Source organism: Eretmochelys imbricata, chromosome 9 (assembly GCF_965152235.1).
Source record: "Eretmochelys imbricata isolate rEreImb1 chromosome 9, rEreImb1.hap1, whole genome shotgun sequence".
NCBI lineage: Eukaryota > Metazoa > Chordata > Testudines > Cheloniidae > Eretmochelys > Eretmochelys imbricata.
The window spans coordinates 37,689,770-37,706,757 of NC_135580.1; the positions used below are offsets into that span (position 1 = coordinate 37,689,770).

The 16,988-nt window shown below is 39.3% G+C and overlaps 1 protein-coding gene across 4 annotated transcripts in view; it reads left to right on the forward strand.

Annotated features, from left to right (window-relative positions):
* The window catches only part of PAX3 (paired box 3), a 113,645-nt gene extending 97,003 nt beyond the window's left edge, over nucleotides 1-16,642 (forward strand). For all 4 annotated transcript variants that reach the window (XM_077826130.1, XM_077826131.1, XM_077826133.1 and 1 more), the window contains 4 exons: nucleotides 3,596-3,761; nucleotides 4,943-5,157; nucleotides 15,813-16,059; nucleotides 16,608-16,642. In XM_077826130.1, coding sequence (XP_077682256.1) covers nucleotides 3,596-3,761; nucleotides 4,943-5,157; nucleotides 15,813-16,059; nucleotides 16,608-16,642 — 663 coding nt within the window. The remainder of the gene's footprint in view (nucleotides 1-3,595; nucleotides 3,762-4,942; nucleotides 5,158-15,812; nucleotides 16,060-16,607) is intronic.
* Nucleotides 16,643-16,988: the final 346 nt, after the last annotated feature.

The window sequence follows — 16,988 nt, forward strand, 5'->3', positions numbered from 1 at the left end:
GCATTATGTTTTCTGGTCACAAATAATGTCACTCCTAGAAAGCTGATCTGTATTATTTAGATGGGTGGTTCCCAAACTGGTCTGTAGAGCACTTGCTGGCAGTCAGTGATGAGCTGGCTGGTCACATGGGTCTAATTCTGCTCCTTGTTACCACCAGCTAAATTATATTTAAAAATAGCTAAACATAAATTAGACATTGTCCTAATATTAATTTTCCATGGAGTAATTGGTGCAGTTGCTGCAGGACTGGTATGTGATTGTGAGTGAGAAGGCATGCAGTCTGCATAATTGTAAATGGGAGGGTAAACAGCAGTGAGATAATCCTCTTAAGATGTGATCCACACTTTAAGTTTGAGGGTCTCTGATCCAGAAGTTGGGCCAGAGTCTCACCTGGTATAAATCAGCATAGCTTCATGGAAGTCACACCAGCCCTGGCCCGTTACATTTAGGATTATTTTTTTTAACCATAAAAGAGAACTGTGTTTGTCATAACTCATAACATACAAGGTATTTCTGACTAAGTAACAAGATCCTGCTTTTTATTTCTCGCTGGTATTCCACTGTAAGTAGGTCATGGAGAACTTGGAATGTGAACTGAAGATGGTTTGTCTGGAATTACTGTGTTTATTGAAGAAAAGTAGATTTCTAGATAAGATATGCATAGCTAATCCTAAATAATAGCTGGCTTGTGTCTCACATTGGAAACAAATTTCAAGAATGGTTCTATGTGAAATTATGATCCAGAGCTATGGAGTCTTAGGGTAAGGTGCTACATGCATACGAGAGTGCATTAAAAGCTGCTAGGAAGGACTGATTTAATTTGTGTACAAAGGCCTGTGGTGTTCACATTACATGTTTAAAGTTCTATTCTATATAGGTTATTGTACTGCATTCATCACTATAGCATCTGAGTACTTTCCAAGAGTGCATTAAATGGCATGAATAGCATCTGTCATGTTAGGCACTTAAATCCATATTTAAGCATCTAAATAAGGGGGAATTGTAGGTGCTCATGAGACTTATTTAGTTGTAACCATATCGATATAGGTACCTAATTTTAATCACCCAAGTTTGAAAATAGTAGGTTAAATGACTTGGCAGAGGAGGAAGTGCCTGAGATGGAGTTGGAGTGTATTAGTTCTTGATTCTCAGTCCTGTATTCAGGCCACTAGATCAAGTAATGTTCTGCCGTGGACTTATTTCATTGCCATGAAGATTGACTTGTGTGGTAAATATTGAGCTTTTAGCTTCTTTTCAAATGCAAAATACATTAGAATTAGTAGGGGAAGCAAAAGTGGATGGGAACCTGGGAGGCAGTGACCATGAGATGGTCAAGTTCAGGATCCTGACACAAGAAAGAAAGGAAGGCAGCAGAATATGGACCCTGGACTTCAGAAAAGCAGATTTTGACTCCCTCAGGGAACTGATGGGCAAGATCCCCTGGGAGAATAACATGAGGGGGAAAAGAGTCCAGGAGAGCTGGCTGTATTTTAAAGAATCTTTATTGAGGTTACAGGGACAAACCATCCCGATATGTAGAAAGAATGGTAAATATGGCAGGCGACCAGCTTGGCTTAACAGTGAAATCCTTGCTGATCTTAACACAAAAAAGAAGCTTACAAGAAGTGGAAGATTGGACAAATGACCAGGGATGAGTATAAAAATATTGCTCGGGCATGCAGGAGTGAAATCAGGAAGGCCAAATCACACCTGGAGTTGCAGCTAGCAAGAGATGTTAAGAATAACAAGAAGGGTTTCTTCAGGTATGTTAGCAACAAGGAGAAAGTCAAGGAAAGTGTGGGCCCCTTACTGAATGAGGGAGGCAACCTAGTGACAGAGGATGTGGAAAAAGCTAATGTACTCAATGCTTTTTTTGCCTCTGTCTTCACGAACAAGGTCAGCTCCCAGACTACTGCACTGGGCAGCACAGCATGGGGAGGAGGTGACCAGCCCTCTGTGGAGAAAGAAGTGGTTCAGGACAATTTAGAAAAGCTGGACGTGCACAAGTCCATGGGGCCGGATGCGTTGCATCTGAGAGTGCTAAAGGAGTTGGCAGATGTGATTGCAGAGCCATTGGCCATTATCTTTGAAAACTCATGGCGATCGGGGGAAGTCCCAGACGACTGGAAAAAGGCTAATGTAGTGCCCATCTTTAAAAAAGGGAAGAAGGAGGATCCTGGGAACTACAGGCCAGTCAGCCTCACCTCAGTCCCTGGAAAAATCATGGAGCAGGTCCTCAAGGAATCAATTCTGAAGCACTTAGAGGAGAGGAAAGTGATCAGGAACAGTCAGCATGGATTCACCAAGGGCAAGTCATGCCTGACTAATCTAATTGCTTTCTATGATGAGATAACTGGCTCTGTGGATGAGGGGAAAGCAGTGGATGTGTTGTTCCTTGACTTTAGCAAAGCTTTTGACACTGTCTCCCACAGTATTTTTGCCAGCAAGTTAAAGAAGTATGGGCTGGATGAATGGACTATAAGGTGGATAGAAAGCTGGCTAGATTGTCAGGCTCAACGGGTAGTGATCAATGGCTCCATGTCTAGTTGGCAGCCAGTATCAAGTGGAGTGCCCTAAGGGTCGGTCCTGGGGCCGGTTTTGTTCAATGTTTTCATAAATGATCTGGAGGATGATGTGGATTGCACCCTCAGCAAGTTTGCAGATTACACTAAACTGGGAGGAGAGGTAGGGATAGGATACAGAGGGACCTAGACAAATTAGAGGATTGGGCCAAAAGAAATCTGATGAGGTTCAACAAGAACAAGTGCAGAGTCCTGCACTTAGGATGGAAGAATCCAATGCACCGCTACAGACTAGGGACCAAATGGCTCTGCAGAAAAGGACCTAGGGGTTACAGTGGATGAGAGGCTGGATATGAGTCAACAGTGTGCCCTTGTTGCCAAGAAGGCCAATGGCATTTTGGGATGTATAAGTAGGGGCATAGCGAGCAGATCGAGGGACGTGATCGTCCCCCTCTATTTGACATTGGTGAGGCCTCATCTGGAGTACTGTGTCCAGTTTTGGGCCCCACACTACAAGAAGGATGTGGAACTATTGGAAAGAGTCCAGCGGAGGGCAACAAAAATGATTAGGGGACTGGAACACATGAGTTATGAGGAGAGGCTGAGGAAACTGGGGATGATTAGTCTGCGGAAGAGAAGAATGAGGGGGGATTTGATAGCTGCTTTCAACTACCTGAAAGGGGGTTCCAAAGAGGCTGGATCTAGACTGTTCTCAGTGGTAGCAGATGACAGAACAAGGAGTAATGGTCTCAAGTTGCAGTGGGGAAGATTTAGGTTGGATATTAGGAAAAACTTTTTCACTAGGAGGGTGGTGAAACACTGGAATGCATTACCTGGGGAGGTGGTGGAATCTCCTTCCTTAGAAGTTTTTAAGGTCAGGCTTGACAAAGCCCTGGCTGGGATGATTTAATTGGGGATCGGTCCTGCTTTGAGCAGGGGGTTGGACAAGATGACCTCCTGAGGTCTCTTCCAACCCTGATATTCTATGATTCTATGATTAAAAAGTACCGTTATTTCTAATGTGCCTATGTTAAATGTACAAAATCAAATGTACCTAATTAAAACATTTGTAGGTCTGGTTTAGTAACCGGCGTGCTAGATGGAGGAAACAGGCAGGGGCCAATCAACTGATGGCTTTCAACCACCTGATCCCAGGAGGATTCCCACCCACTGCCATGCCAACCCTGCCAACATACCAGCTATCTGAGCCCTCCTATCAACCCACCTCCATACCACAAGGTACAGTATGGGACAGATGTTTCGTTTAAACGGTGTTATTAGTGGTTTTCCATGTAAACTCACTTTAGAAACATTCTATTCTTCAAATTTTTAAAATGGTTCAGATGCATGTAGGCCTCAAGCCAGCAAAGCTCTGACATTGAACATGTGACTATTCCCATTGGCTTCACTAGCTCATGGCCTGATTGCCTATGAATGGTGCCAGTGCCAGACTGACAGCCTTAGCTTGGAGACTGAAGTTCCCTGTCCCTGGGAGAGGTACAGCACTGGCAGGAGTAGTGCAGATGTCCCCATCCTCTCCTACCATTATGTCTCAACTCTGCCATGTCCCAGTGCATGGTGGAGGTTAGGTCGTCAATCACTATGTTCATTCAGTCTTCACTATGTTCATTCAATTTGTTGCTAGTGACAATTGGAAATTTTTGTGCCTGACATCTGTCCAGTAGGAATTGGACTGAAATAACCAACCACTTCACAGGTACTGAATAGCCATCAGATGATAATAAGTTCCAGTTGCTACTAGAGAGGGAGTCTCAAACTTATCGATGGTTTGGGAAAAATGGAACTTAGATACAGGCTACTCCTAATTTTGATCTTTCAAAGGCAAAACCTGGCTGATGGGGTATTATAAAACCAGTTCCCTGCCTCCCACAGCTTTGTCTATTATAGAAGTGGGAAAAATCTGCAACTTTTTATCTAAGCCTCCTACCTACTAAACTTCAGTGATTTGGGTAAAATGAGATCTGGATCCAAACCAGTGGTGGATAGTTTTGCCAAACCAAAATCTGACTAGGGAAATTTTGCAAACCCCACAACTTGTCTGATCACTGGTCACTACCAACCTGGGCTGAATTTCTACTGATGAACTGGAGAGGAAAGAATATATCCTGTCCATTAGAAGAGCATATGCCCATTATGCATCATGTGAGAATCACATCGGCATGTAACTTTCACAATGTGTCATGTAGGTCTGACAGAGGCTTATGTCATCCTTTGTTTCATGTGGTTTTTTTCCTCCTGGCCAGTTAAATATTGAGTAATGTTAAATATTCACCTTTGGTTTAGCTAATATTTACCTGCAAGTCCTGATCAGTTCTTCTCAGTGTTGAACTTTACACAGTGAATTTGTTATGTCAGAAACCTATGAGGAAAATGTATAAATGTGTTCCTTTCCCTTCTAGCTGTGTCTGATCCAAGCAGTACAGTCCATAGACCTCAGCCGCTTCCTCCAAGCACTGTACACCAAAGCAGTCTCCCTTCAAATCCAGAGAGCAGCTCGGCGTATTGCCTACCCAGCACCAGGCATGGATTTTCCAGCTATACAGACAGCTTTGTGCCTCCATCCGGGCCCTCAAATCCCATGAACCCTGCCATTGGCAATGGCCTTTCACCTCAGGTCAGTCCTGTGTTTTCAGACAGAGGATTTGCTGTATACCAGAACCAAAGAGTCTATTCCCCGCGGCCATGCTATAATGAATTGCCAAATTTAAACCATAATGTATTCTTTATACAAGCCACATGATTTCAGTTTGCTAGCTTCCTTTTTTTCCCTACTCGCTGCATCAAAACTCTTAGCTTATATTTAATTTCATGTGATATTTATAAAGTAATTGTGCACATTTCATGTTTACATTCAGTTGTCAAGCATTTGTAATGTGCCACTATTTTCCTTGAGATCCATTCCTGGGCAAAGAAAGTTCAGCAAGGTGATCTTGTCTTGTCTAATCAGCTTTTTATGAATACACTGCCTTTTTAAGAGACTATAGGGGTTTCACAAAACGGCCTTCGAAGTATCAGAGAAGTTATAGTGGGAGAGGTGCAGCTGATGAGCAGTACACATTGGGATGAGCTATAATCAAGTTATAAATACATAAATTAGGAGACTTACCATTCTTGGGAAATATATAAATGCTCAAATGCCATAATTGTTTTTCTAATTTGCATGAGCTTTTCTTAGGAGATCATGTTAATAAATTGCCTTGATAATTGAGTGTCAAAAGGTTGGTTAAATTTCCTACAAGTGGCATCTGTCTGCAGTTGACATTAGCAATTGCTTAAATATACAGTAGTTTAGTTTATTAGTGTGAGCTTTGCCCAGGTGTTTGGAAGAGCTGTCCACTAAATTCTGAGAAATGTCACAAAGGGGATGCAATCTATAATTACAATCAGGAATCTCTTCAGGGTTGAGAGTGAGAGTTTTAACAGCTTTATCGGCTTTCTACCCTTTTTTCCTCTCAGTGGTTAGAAAAACAGAGAGAAGCTCAGAATGACACAAATGAAAAGTGAAAAGACAATTATACTCAATTACACACTAATCACTGACTATCACCACTGCCTAAGCAGTAAGAGGGCATTCTAATAGGCAGAAAATGAGATTTTAATGGCACAAAGGGTGGCCAAAATAACGACTCATATATCTTTGCCTCCTTCGTTTTCTTCAACTTGTGGTTTGCATCTCGGGAATACAGTTCCCGGTTCCTGCATAACGGTGATAACTCTGTGCAGCTGAAAAGTTCAAAGGCATCGGAGTTGAAAAGAATGAATAGCAAAGGCAATGAAATAAACATTTTTGCCTAAAGGCAAAAGTTCATAAACCCTTTTTTGTAACAGTAAATGTAATTAAGTTTCATAGATTCCTATAGCACATAGTGGAATACAAAACTTTATGGCTTTAAACCTCAGTAGAAAAATACCAACATAAAAACAAACGGATGTACTTCCAACAAGACTTTAATGAATTTTGTTTTGAAGAATTCTAATTTCTAAATGCAATCTCCAACAAAAGGCATGACATTATATTAGTTGTTTCATTCTTTTAAATGACCAGATTCGTAGTATGCAAGGCTTCCATAATTTAGACATAAAAATCTTTCCAGGGTTCAGAGTTAATCCATCAGAGGCCGTTTTCAACGTCATTTTCAGTGTAAGTCAGTTCTAGCTATCGAGAAGTGTTATTTTTTTCTTTCAAAAAGCTTTTATTCACTGTGATTCACTGTAAAGCAAGATCATTACCAAAAGGAATTGGTGGGACAAGTTTTCACACCCAATATCTTATTGTGACCGCGTATAATCAAAAGGAGATCTTAAAACTGATAAGACAGACACAAATTATTTACTGTGATCTCCAATTCTTGGAACCCAGCCGTGATTCAGCAGTCAGAATTGTCTTCATATTATGAAAGTTGGTCTGTGCTCCGTAGCATTCCCCTACCTTCCCCTATCCCAGTGCTTAGAATTTCTGCTTTGCACCTTTACCATGGGCCGTAGAGGGAAGTTGGTAATAGAAAAGAGTGCTGATGTAATTTGTTCATCACTTAAACATACTCAGTCACATCCATTCAAATGGAGAGAGCTTTTGGAATTTTATTGGCCTCAGTATGAAAATGTTTCAAGTTAAACAACTGCTGAAGAAGACCCTCAGACAGCATGGCAAAAAATGTTTAGACAGAGCTGGCCTTTGGGCCGTGTTAAATTCATGGCTCTGGGACCCCCAGATTTAGGAACCTAAAGATGTAAGGAGAAGCTGAGCCCTCATGTTTTCATAAGTAAATCTCTATTCCTTTTGCTGGCCAGAATAACCTTGAAGATATAAATTGCCCTAAACCAATTGCTGGGGTTGAAATGAACAAGCAGCTGGGTTCCACTTCTGCAGCAGGAGGCTCAAGGGGATGCCAGACACACACTTTTAATGTATAAATGTCAGTTAAATTGGGGGTGGGGTGGGGTGTCCCAAATAATTATTTTGCCAATCCTCCCCCAAAACCTTGGTTCAACCCTCCACAAGTTCTATGCTCCTGGTGGACAGGAAATAGTCATGTCTGGAGTGAGATGGCAATAAAAATTGTTTCTCAGGCCTGTCCAAAAATTCTAAAGCCAATTCTGCATTTAGGATTTTATCAAAGAAAAGGTAATGGGAATTCTTCCAGGGAGACACAAGCCCTAAGTTGGTAGAGCTGGGAGTGGGAAAAGATTTATAGTGAGAAATCAAGAGCTTCTTTCCTTGCTGGGGGATTTTGACCCTACTGAATCTGTGTAGTATGTATGAGTGCGAGCCAGTAAAATGACACCTATGACTGTCTCCCTTTAGCAAGCACCACAGAAAAACTATTTACAAAACACAAGCTGAATTTATGATGAATTATTCAAGGAAGAAGAAAAAAATTACACTACCCTCTGGAGATCCTTTGTGGTAAATAGAGCCCAGTGATGGATACAGCAAAGACTGATATTAAGATTCACAGGACCTGATTCTCAGATGATGTAAAACACCATACCTCCATTGACTTCAGTTTATACCAGGCGAGACTCTGGCCCACAGTTCTCTGAAAGCATTTTATTTTGATGCAGGGTATTCGATTTCTATTTTTGCTCCTGAGCCTACTGACAATTAAGTTTCTGGTTTAAGACAAATATTGTAGTCAAATTGAGATAAAAGGGGGAAACATTACAAGAGGTGCTACGGTGCTATAGTTTTGTTATTGTTTGTTCATTTTCTCACTGTACTAACAAACTTTAATCAGAAGCTTGTATGTGTCGGCATATTTTTGGGGGAAAGGTGAAAGGATGGAATGTCAGCATCCAATACACCTGGCTTCCTGTGCTAGAGATTCTCTGGAAAATATGATAAAGGTTTGTGTGTGCAAGTTTAAAACAAAGAGAGGAGTGGGAAGTCCTAACTGTCTTCCTAGCATTCAGCACTTTCAGAACAAAGAGATGGTCTGCAGATCTCATCAGGGTGATTGAGTATTGGTCTGCTAAGTCTGTTTTACCCATTATTACCTGGCTGTGGTGAGAAATCCTCTGTGTTATAGACTTACAAAGGGTTGATCTTTATAGAAACAAGACAGTGATTAATAGCTCAGGGAACTAGTGTTAACTATTGTCCTTGTTTGCATTTTAGAAAAAAATCCATCTCTGCCAGTGAACTGGAGCTTTTTAAGTATAATGTCAGAATTGAGATTATTAGTGTGTAATGTATGTAAATTGCATATTTTGTGTTGGCTATGCCTATTATCAGCTTCTTGGTTTTCATGCATATATTTATTGGAATATTGTAGTTCCCTTTCAAATTAAATTTCAATTGCTCAGTGCATTTTCTTTTGACAAACATTTGTTAATCCTGAAATTTATTAGGGAGTAGCATCTAAGCGTTAATGCATGTGTACAGAACTCAAGACGTTTTCTGATTTGCCATGTCATTTTCAGATCATGGCATTAACAATTACCTCAGATTCTTCAGATGTAAGGCAATGAGTCTTTGTCAAAACATGTTTCTTTCAATTGAAGGTGTATGGTCTTACTACAGATCTGATTATTACAAAGATAGGATTTCATCATTTTAAATTTTTTTATATAAGTTGAGGAGAAAAATCTCTTTCAGTGTGGCATGGGAATCCCTTGACCTTTTCTTGTTCTCTTTATAAATGTAAAGGTAGTAAAGTTTACCCAGATCCATGTGGTTCAGGCAGTTCCTGTTTCTAAAGAGCGCTATTTCAGAATCTGTTTGGGCTCAGATCCAGACACAAAAATATTTTTATTGTTGTTCATCAGGCCACTCCTTTTCTACATTTACAAATCCGCATAGGTTACAAAGCCTTAAATACCCACTGTTAAAAGCGTTTACCACTAAGAACCTGAAGAGCAGGTGGTTGTAACCTGTTTTCTGATGGATATATTTTTTCACCCCATCCACCCTAGAAAATCACTAAACCCTCACTTCCCAAAAGTGGGTCACACTAATAGAATTGAAGACTGTATGCGGTGTCCTTTTATGGTGGTGAATGCATTGGCTATGTTAGTTGCACAGTTGCATTAGAAGGCACAGCGCCCTCCAGCATACTTATCAGTTCTCACACTTTAACAGGCACTCAGCAATATTCTGAAGTAAAACTACAACCTTTCCCTTGAACAGCATTGAACATTAGAGCTGTTTCACAGCTTCTTCTTGGAATGTCCAAACATTTCATTCTCTGAACCAGATAATTATTCTGTAGCCCTTTCACTGAGGCAGGTTCATGGTGCTCTCTTGGATGACTGTGTTCTGTATGAGTGCACTTGGTTTTTATCAGCTCAAGACATGTCAGCTATTGAATTATGGCCTTTCAGTGAGAAGAAAGACGCACTCATGATGCTTTATTAAATTCTGTTTTTTATAGGAAAACTCAAGAGCAAATAGTTGAAAACTTGCACTGCCTCATTAAAAATGAAATAAATAAAAACAGTGGGTTCCTTTACTATGCATAATTGCTGTAATAATATTGTTCTACATCTGGTTGCCCACAGAAATACATTTTTCGTGTTGGATCAGTCTAGGAGAGCCTACACCAATCAAAAGCTCATGATGTGCGTCAAAAGTGGTCTTAGCTTTGAGCATTGTTCAACTGGCATGAACCAGAAGTCCTGGATTTCTTAACTAGGGAGGCAGTTTGTTCACATTGTGTAACTTGTCTGAGCATGAGTTTCCTGAGAAAAAACATAGATGTAACTAATGATGTTAAGCACATGGGATTTTGTGTTGATTTCATCATTCCATTTACTTAGTTTGGTGGAAACAACTGAAATTTTGTGGTCTCATAATTACTATCAGACAAGCATAACATTGGCTTAAATTTTCAAAAGTGCTTACTGACTTTGGATGCTTTCACTTGTGGATGCCTAACTTAAGATACCTTTAAGAGGACCTGATTGTTAGAGGGGAAGTGCTCATCATTTCTGAAAATTAGGTCTCCTGAAAGTGTTATAAGCTGACCACCTGTAAACTGAAGTCCCCAAAATCACTGGTCATGTCCAAAAATTTAAGCCAACATTATTGTTGTGTCTCAGTAACCATGAGATAATCAAATTGTAGAAAAGGAACTACAACAAAATATACTGACACTGAAATGGAGAAGTAAGATGTGACAATTTTCATCATGTGACTGGCCCTCAAACAGTATTATATAAGATTCATTTTTGGTTGTGAACATTCCTACAACTCATCACTCACTTTATTTGGGCCATATAGTAAGAGATTATTCACCTCAGAAGCTTTTGATGCTCTTAATCTCTACAATTTAAAACTCTCATGATTTTCTGTATGCTAAACATATCTCTGCCACACAGTGGGCTGAAATTTTTTGCACAAAATGTTTTTCAGATGAAAAATAGATTACTCACCACAAAACAGGACTTTTCACAAAAAATTAACATCTTCAAACTTTTCTGATGTTCAGTAACTATTGTGGAATATTTTAATCAATAATTTAATCAAATTGTATCAAAATCATTTCTGAACATTTTTATTTACCAAGAACATGGTTTTCTGTAAATGAAGTGTTTGATGATTTTAAACAATTTCAATAAAAAATTCTATTAACAACTGATAAAAATGTCATGAAAACTTTTGCAACTCCTTCCCCCGCCCAAAAAACCCCCAACAACCAGAAAATAGGTCTGTTTTGAATTCTGTGAAAAAGAAACAATTTAAATATTTCCCACAAAACTTATTCCCCTCCCTTCTCCTCCCATGATATCTGCCATTTAGGATAGACTCTGTCTCATATATGTGTCTGGCTGAAAGTGATTCTGATCAATCAAAACAAATTTGATCCAGATTTTACATCAGGATTTTTTAAATGTTACCTGAGTTCTTTGGTGCATTAAAAATCTCACTCTTTAAAATGTGCTCTTTTTTGGTGTGATATTTTGATTCTCAGAGATTTTCTGCAGTGAAGGGTTAACAGCAGGTAATGTCATTCATCTTAGAAGCAGTTTGAAATTTTCTGTGTTAGTGATGAATGAGGGTATCTGACCCACATCTGTTTTACATTAGAATGGAACATTGCCCTGACATCGTTAGGAGCATTTGTCAAGATTCCCTGGACAGAGCTTCTGTAAATTACATGCTGCAAATGTGTCAGGGTCAGATAAGAGGATATCATTAACTCCACTAAAGTTTACTCATGATTCTGTCAGCTCAACTTAATATGTTAACTGCCAACAATTTTCCTTGAGCTGTTTCATTAAATCTTTCGTTTAGAGAAGGGTGAAAAAAATGTATCACTGTACCCAAAAATATTACTCATGTTCTTTTCTCATAAATCATATTAATTGCAGTTATGGTCACAAAGCATATTAAATGCAGGCATGCGTAAATGAATTAAAACACATGAGAATTTTATTATGTCTATGGTGGGTCCACCTACTAAAATACCAACCACATTAACTGGCATAATGTTTCATTTAAATGGAATAAGCTTTATCTCAGTTTAATGGGCTTTATTTTGTTGATAATAGATACATTTTATGTAATAGCTGATAATGGACCCAGTGTTGCCTACATACTTTTAAGGCTTTTATCAGCCACTTCTGCTTATACATACTGGGGCATGACCTCAACTGGTGTGATTCTCTGTTGACTTCTGTGCAACTACACTCATTCCCATCAGCAGAGATTTTGTTGTAAAAAAGTGGAGGGTTTTTTTTTGTTTTGTTTTTGGTTTGAGGAAGGGTGGTGGAAATTGCTCAATAAAATGTTTCTGTCTGTTGTCCTTGTTGCAGTTCACTATATTTATTAGAAAGCAATTTTGTCTGGAAACAAGATTGAATTTAGAGATACATAGTCTTACAATATTCATAGTCTGTAGACAATTATATTCTATTTTATTATATTAACTGAAAGGATATTTATCAGTTCAAGGGTACTCCCTGTATTCCTTATCAAGCCAAACTTGTTTCATGCCACATAGAAAACACTTGTTTTTTATTGTTCTACTTTAATCATGAACAAAATGTGGCATGTGGCCAAAACCTTAAGACTTGATTTTTGACCTCATTAAAATTCAACATGAATAAGAACTGCAGCATTTGGCCCTAAAGACATAGGGCCTAAGCCAACACTCATTTAAGTCAATGAGAATCTTTTTATTGACTTTAATGGGAGCTGAATCATGCCCATAATGAATATGTATATAATTTTGGTTTTACACATTCAGGGCCAGACCCATTGTTGGAGTAAATCTGCGTAGCTCCATTTACCTTTGGGAGGGGGGAAAGCGGGGGATTCTGGTGGTTTATATCAGTGGAGGTTCTCACCTTCAGCATCCAGATCTGGAAGTGATAGAGTGCCTCCTGTGAGGTGCTGAGCACCATCTACTTCATGGAGGGCAGTAGAAGTCGCAGCTTGCAGGATTGGACCTTTAATGGCTTTCTAATTGATTAGGTGAAAGTCATTCATGCCCTTCCTGTAACTCCTCGCATGGGTGATAAGGTCATGACACATACCATAAAAGAGACTTCTGCCTTTAGGCTACTTCCCTTATAGCTTTCAAATAGACATGACCAAAAATCTAATTATTTAGATGCTAATCAACTGCAGTATGATTCCTAAGGCTTCTGAAGAAGACATTTCTGAGAAGACAATTACTGTTCAAAATCAAAATTTTCAGCCTTGAAAATATAGTGCTGTCACTCTTGTCAAGATGGTTAAAGGCATCTGATTTATTAAGTGCATCTGCACTTGATTAGAGATGACTGACAACTTGAGTTAATCTATGGTAAATATTGAATGAGATCCCATCTAATACCAGTACATTTCAACTTTCAGTGGCTACATGGCCAGCAAAAGGGTAAACCTTCTAAAGGTGGGCCTGAACTAAAATACCAGATAGAAAGCACACCTGAAGTTTAGAATCTGATCCAGATCCCCATTTAAAGCTTGCTCCCTAACGCTATAATGGGTCACACCAAAACCCTGGATCAAAACACTCCCAAACTTTGGGTTGTTCATAATTTGCATCTACGTCCAAATGTATCTTGGGCCCCTTTCTATTGAGAACAGAAGTAGAAAAAGTCAGAATTATTTTAAGAAGTAGCTTAAGGTGATGGGCATAAACATGTTCACCCAAACAGCTCTAAGGGTCCTTGCTCAGGCAGCCAGCACATCCCTCGGCCCACGCCACTTCCCGCAGCCCCCATTGGCCTGGAACGGTGAACCGCGGCCAGTGGGAGCTGTGATCGGCCAAACCTGCAGACGCTGCAGGTAAACAAACCATCCTGGCCCGCCAGCCGATTTCCCTGATGGGCCGTGTGCCAAAGGTTGCCGATCCCTGGTCTACTCTACAGTTGCTATTGCAGCACAGCTTTGATGGTAGTTAGGTTGATAGAAGAATTTTTCCATCCATGTTGCTGCAGCTATACTGCAGGTTAGGTCATCCTAATCCCATCATGCAGGGCATGAATTTTTCACAGCCCTGAGCAACATAGCTAGGTTGGTCTAATTTTTAAGTGTAGATCAGGCCTAAATGTGCTAGCAGAAGGGAGTAGTTCTCAGAGCTGTGCTTGTCTTTACCATATGCTGTGAAAATACAGAAGTCTTTTGAAAAGAAACATACATCAAGCTACAGTACAAGGAAGAGATTTGCAGAAATAAGGGATTTAGTAGCACAAGTACAATTAATTTATGCTCCTAAATCACTTAGGTGCTCTTGACCTTCCATAGAAAAGTCCAGCCAGAGGATTGAATTTTTAGAGGCAAGCAAGTACATGTTTTCAAGCAATCTAAAGTCTTTTTTTTTTTTAACTGATTCTGACTTTCTGGTTAATCATTTATCTATAAGAAGTTACAAGAGTCATTGGAGGCTTGAAGCCAAGCTAGATAGAGAGCATTACTGTTGTCCTTTAGAGAGGAGTGAATTGGCTAGGGAGTTTGTGGCATGACTCTAACAGCAAGCACTGTAATCTTTTTCTTCTATCAGAGGTGATGCCATGTTAGTCTGTATCCACAAAAACAACTAGGTGTCCGGTGGCACCTTAAAGACTAACAGATTTATTTGGGCATGAGCTTTCGTGGGTAAAAAACCCACTTCTTCTAGTATTCTTTTCAGGCAAGCACATGCTTCATACCAGTGACGTAAGAGTTATGGACACTCTGCCCCTAGCCAGTAGACAAATGTGTTTTTGAGTGCTCGGATCTTTCTCTGGCTCTGCATTTGGAGGGCTGCCTATAGTATGTAGTGAACACATTGAACTGAAGTTCGTTTTTGAAGCTGAACAAATGTTAATTAATAAGTTTTGGGGGGGCAGGGATTATTTGGTTGTTGTGTGTTTGTACAGCACCTAAACAGTGGGGTCCTGGTCCATGCCTGGGGCTTTGAGGCAAATCTAAATAATAATAAACTATTTTGCCCCATTGTTTGGTCAGCCCTAGAGTTTAGTTCCTGTTGGGAACTTTTCATCAATATAATTACAGATTATTTCCCCCCACTCTTCTAAAGCAAAAATACATATTTGATGAAAACAAGTTTACAATGACAACATGGGGGGAAAAAAGAAGAAAAAATAATTTATATAAAGATAGGATATCTAGGAAAAAACAGTCCCATTAGAAAAGAGGAGCTGTTTATATGGTCAAGTTGACTAGAACAGTCGGTGGGCTCTATTTCGTGAGTACTCCATTTCAAAGCTCCTATGTTATAGTTTAAGAGCCTCAACATCGGAACCTAAGATATCCCTAATTAATTTAGCATTTTTAAATTGGCCATATAAATACCTCACTCTTTTCTAATGTGGCTACTTTGATAGTTATTTCTGTTCTGGCTGCACTATTCTTTATCAAGAATATACAATGGCTTGGGTTGGAGAATAAAGCATGATGAAGATTTTGTGTTTGGGGAACAGCATCATAAGAAAACTTGGACTGTGGCTGATGATCTATTTTCTCTTTTTCTTTTTTATCATCATCGAGTCCCCAATGAATAAACATCCATAGGAATTCCAGCTGTGACATGTGATCAGACATTTTAAGAGCATAAATCTGTTTTGTTTTGTTTTGTTTTTATCCCACCTATATGCCTGTACATTATTTTTTCTGGAATGCCAGCCATAAGTTACTATTTAGATGCATGATGTAACCCTTTTTCCTCTTTGAATTAGGAACCCGAAGTGCAGTTAAATACCAAGTAATAGATATCATGGGAAATTAAATAACAGACACTAGTTGTTTTTGCAGCTGTATATGAAATACAGTTCTTCATGCATTTTAACCTTTATTTGTTACTATACGTTTTATTTTAGGTAATGGGCCTCCTGACTAACCATGGTGGTGTACCTCACCAGCCCCAAACTGATTATGCCCTCTCACCTTTAACTGGGGGCCTAGAACCAACCACTACTGTATCAGCCAGCTGCAGTCAGAGACTAGATCATATGAAAAGTTTAGATAGTCTGCCTACATCACAGTCCTACTGCCCACCAACTTACAGCACCACAGGTTACAGTATGGACCCTGTCACAGGATACCAGTATGGACAATATGGACAAAGTGAGTACTAGGTGGATATTTATGTTGTGTAATGACTGGGTCATATCATTAGTAAGGTAACTATCTAGCTACAGTATATTTTTCTTCTTGTAACAAAGGAAATGGGGAGGATTGATTCTAACCTATGAGTTTTCCTTCTCTTCATAATAGAACTATGTTTGCTGCTAAGATAACTGATTGTTCAAGCAAGATTTCTGCTGCATAATTATTTTCTTAAGTGATGTCAACAACATCTTGATGTTATTAATTGTTGAGACATGAAACCTGATTGCCATTAGGTAAAACATAAGGGTTGTCCAAAATGAAATAACCACTGGCATTCCAGTATTAGAAACACATGTTTTTAATGAGGTCAGCTCAAGAATCATTATAGTATATACTCCCAGATACATAGAGTTTTGTCAAACTTGTCCTAGGAATAAAAATATTAGTCTCTTTCCTTTGATATATTTGTATTAAATATGACAATGTCAACCTGTAGTTGACATTGCCCCTTGCTGTGAGGTTGTCACAGCATGACTTAAAAAGCTTCTTTTGCTTTCTTACAGGTGCCTTTCATTATCTGAAGCCAGATATTGCATAAATGAACTGTCCACTTCAAGTTAAAGCTTGTCTTGTTTCTGGTCTCACTCCAGTGCTTGGATGGGAGGGATCTTCCCACCAAAATGCAACCCAAGCTGGGGCAATCACAATAGAGATACAGGATCATTATGTTCTTTTCTCCAGTCATTGCTTTCGATAGACATTTGGACTTGTTGGACATAACAGTTCAGAAGACAAAGACCAAGAGCAATAAAAAATAAACAAATAAATAAATACAACACAGTTCAGCGTGGGCAGGTATAAAAAATGCTGAAGTATTTAAAATCACTGACTGACAAAACATTCCATTTTTATGTTGCTGAAAAAGCATGCATTGATCTGGACAA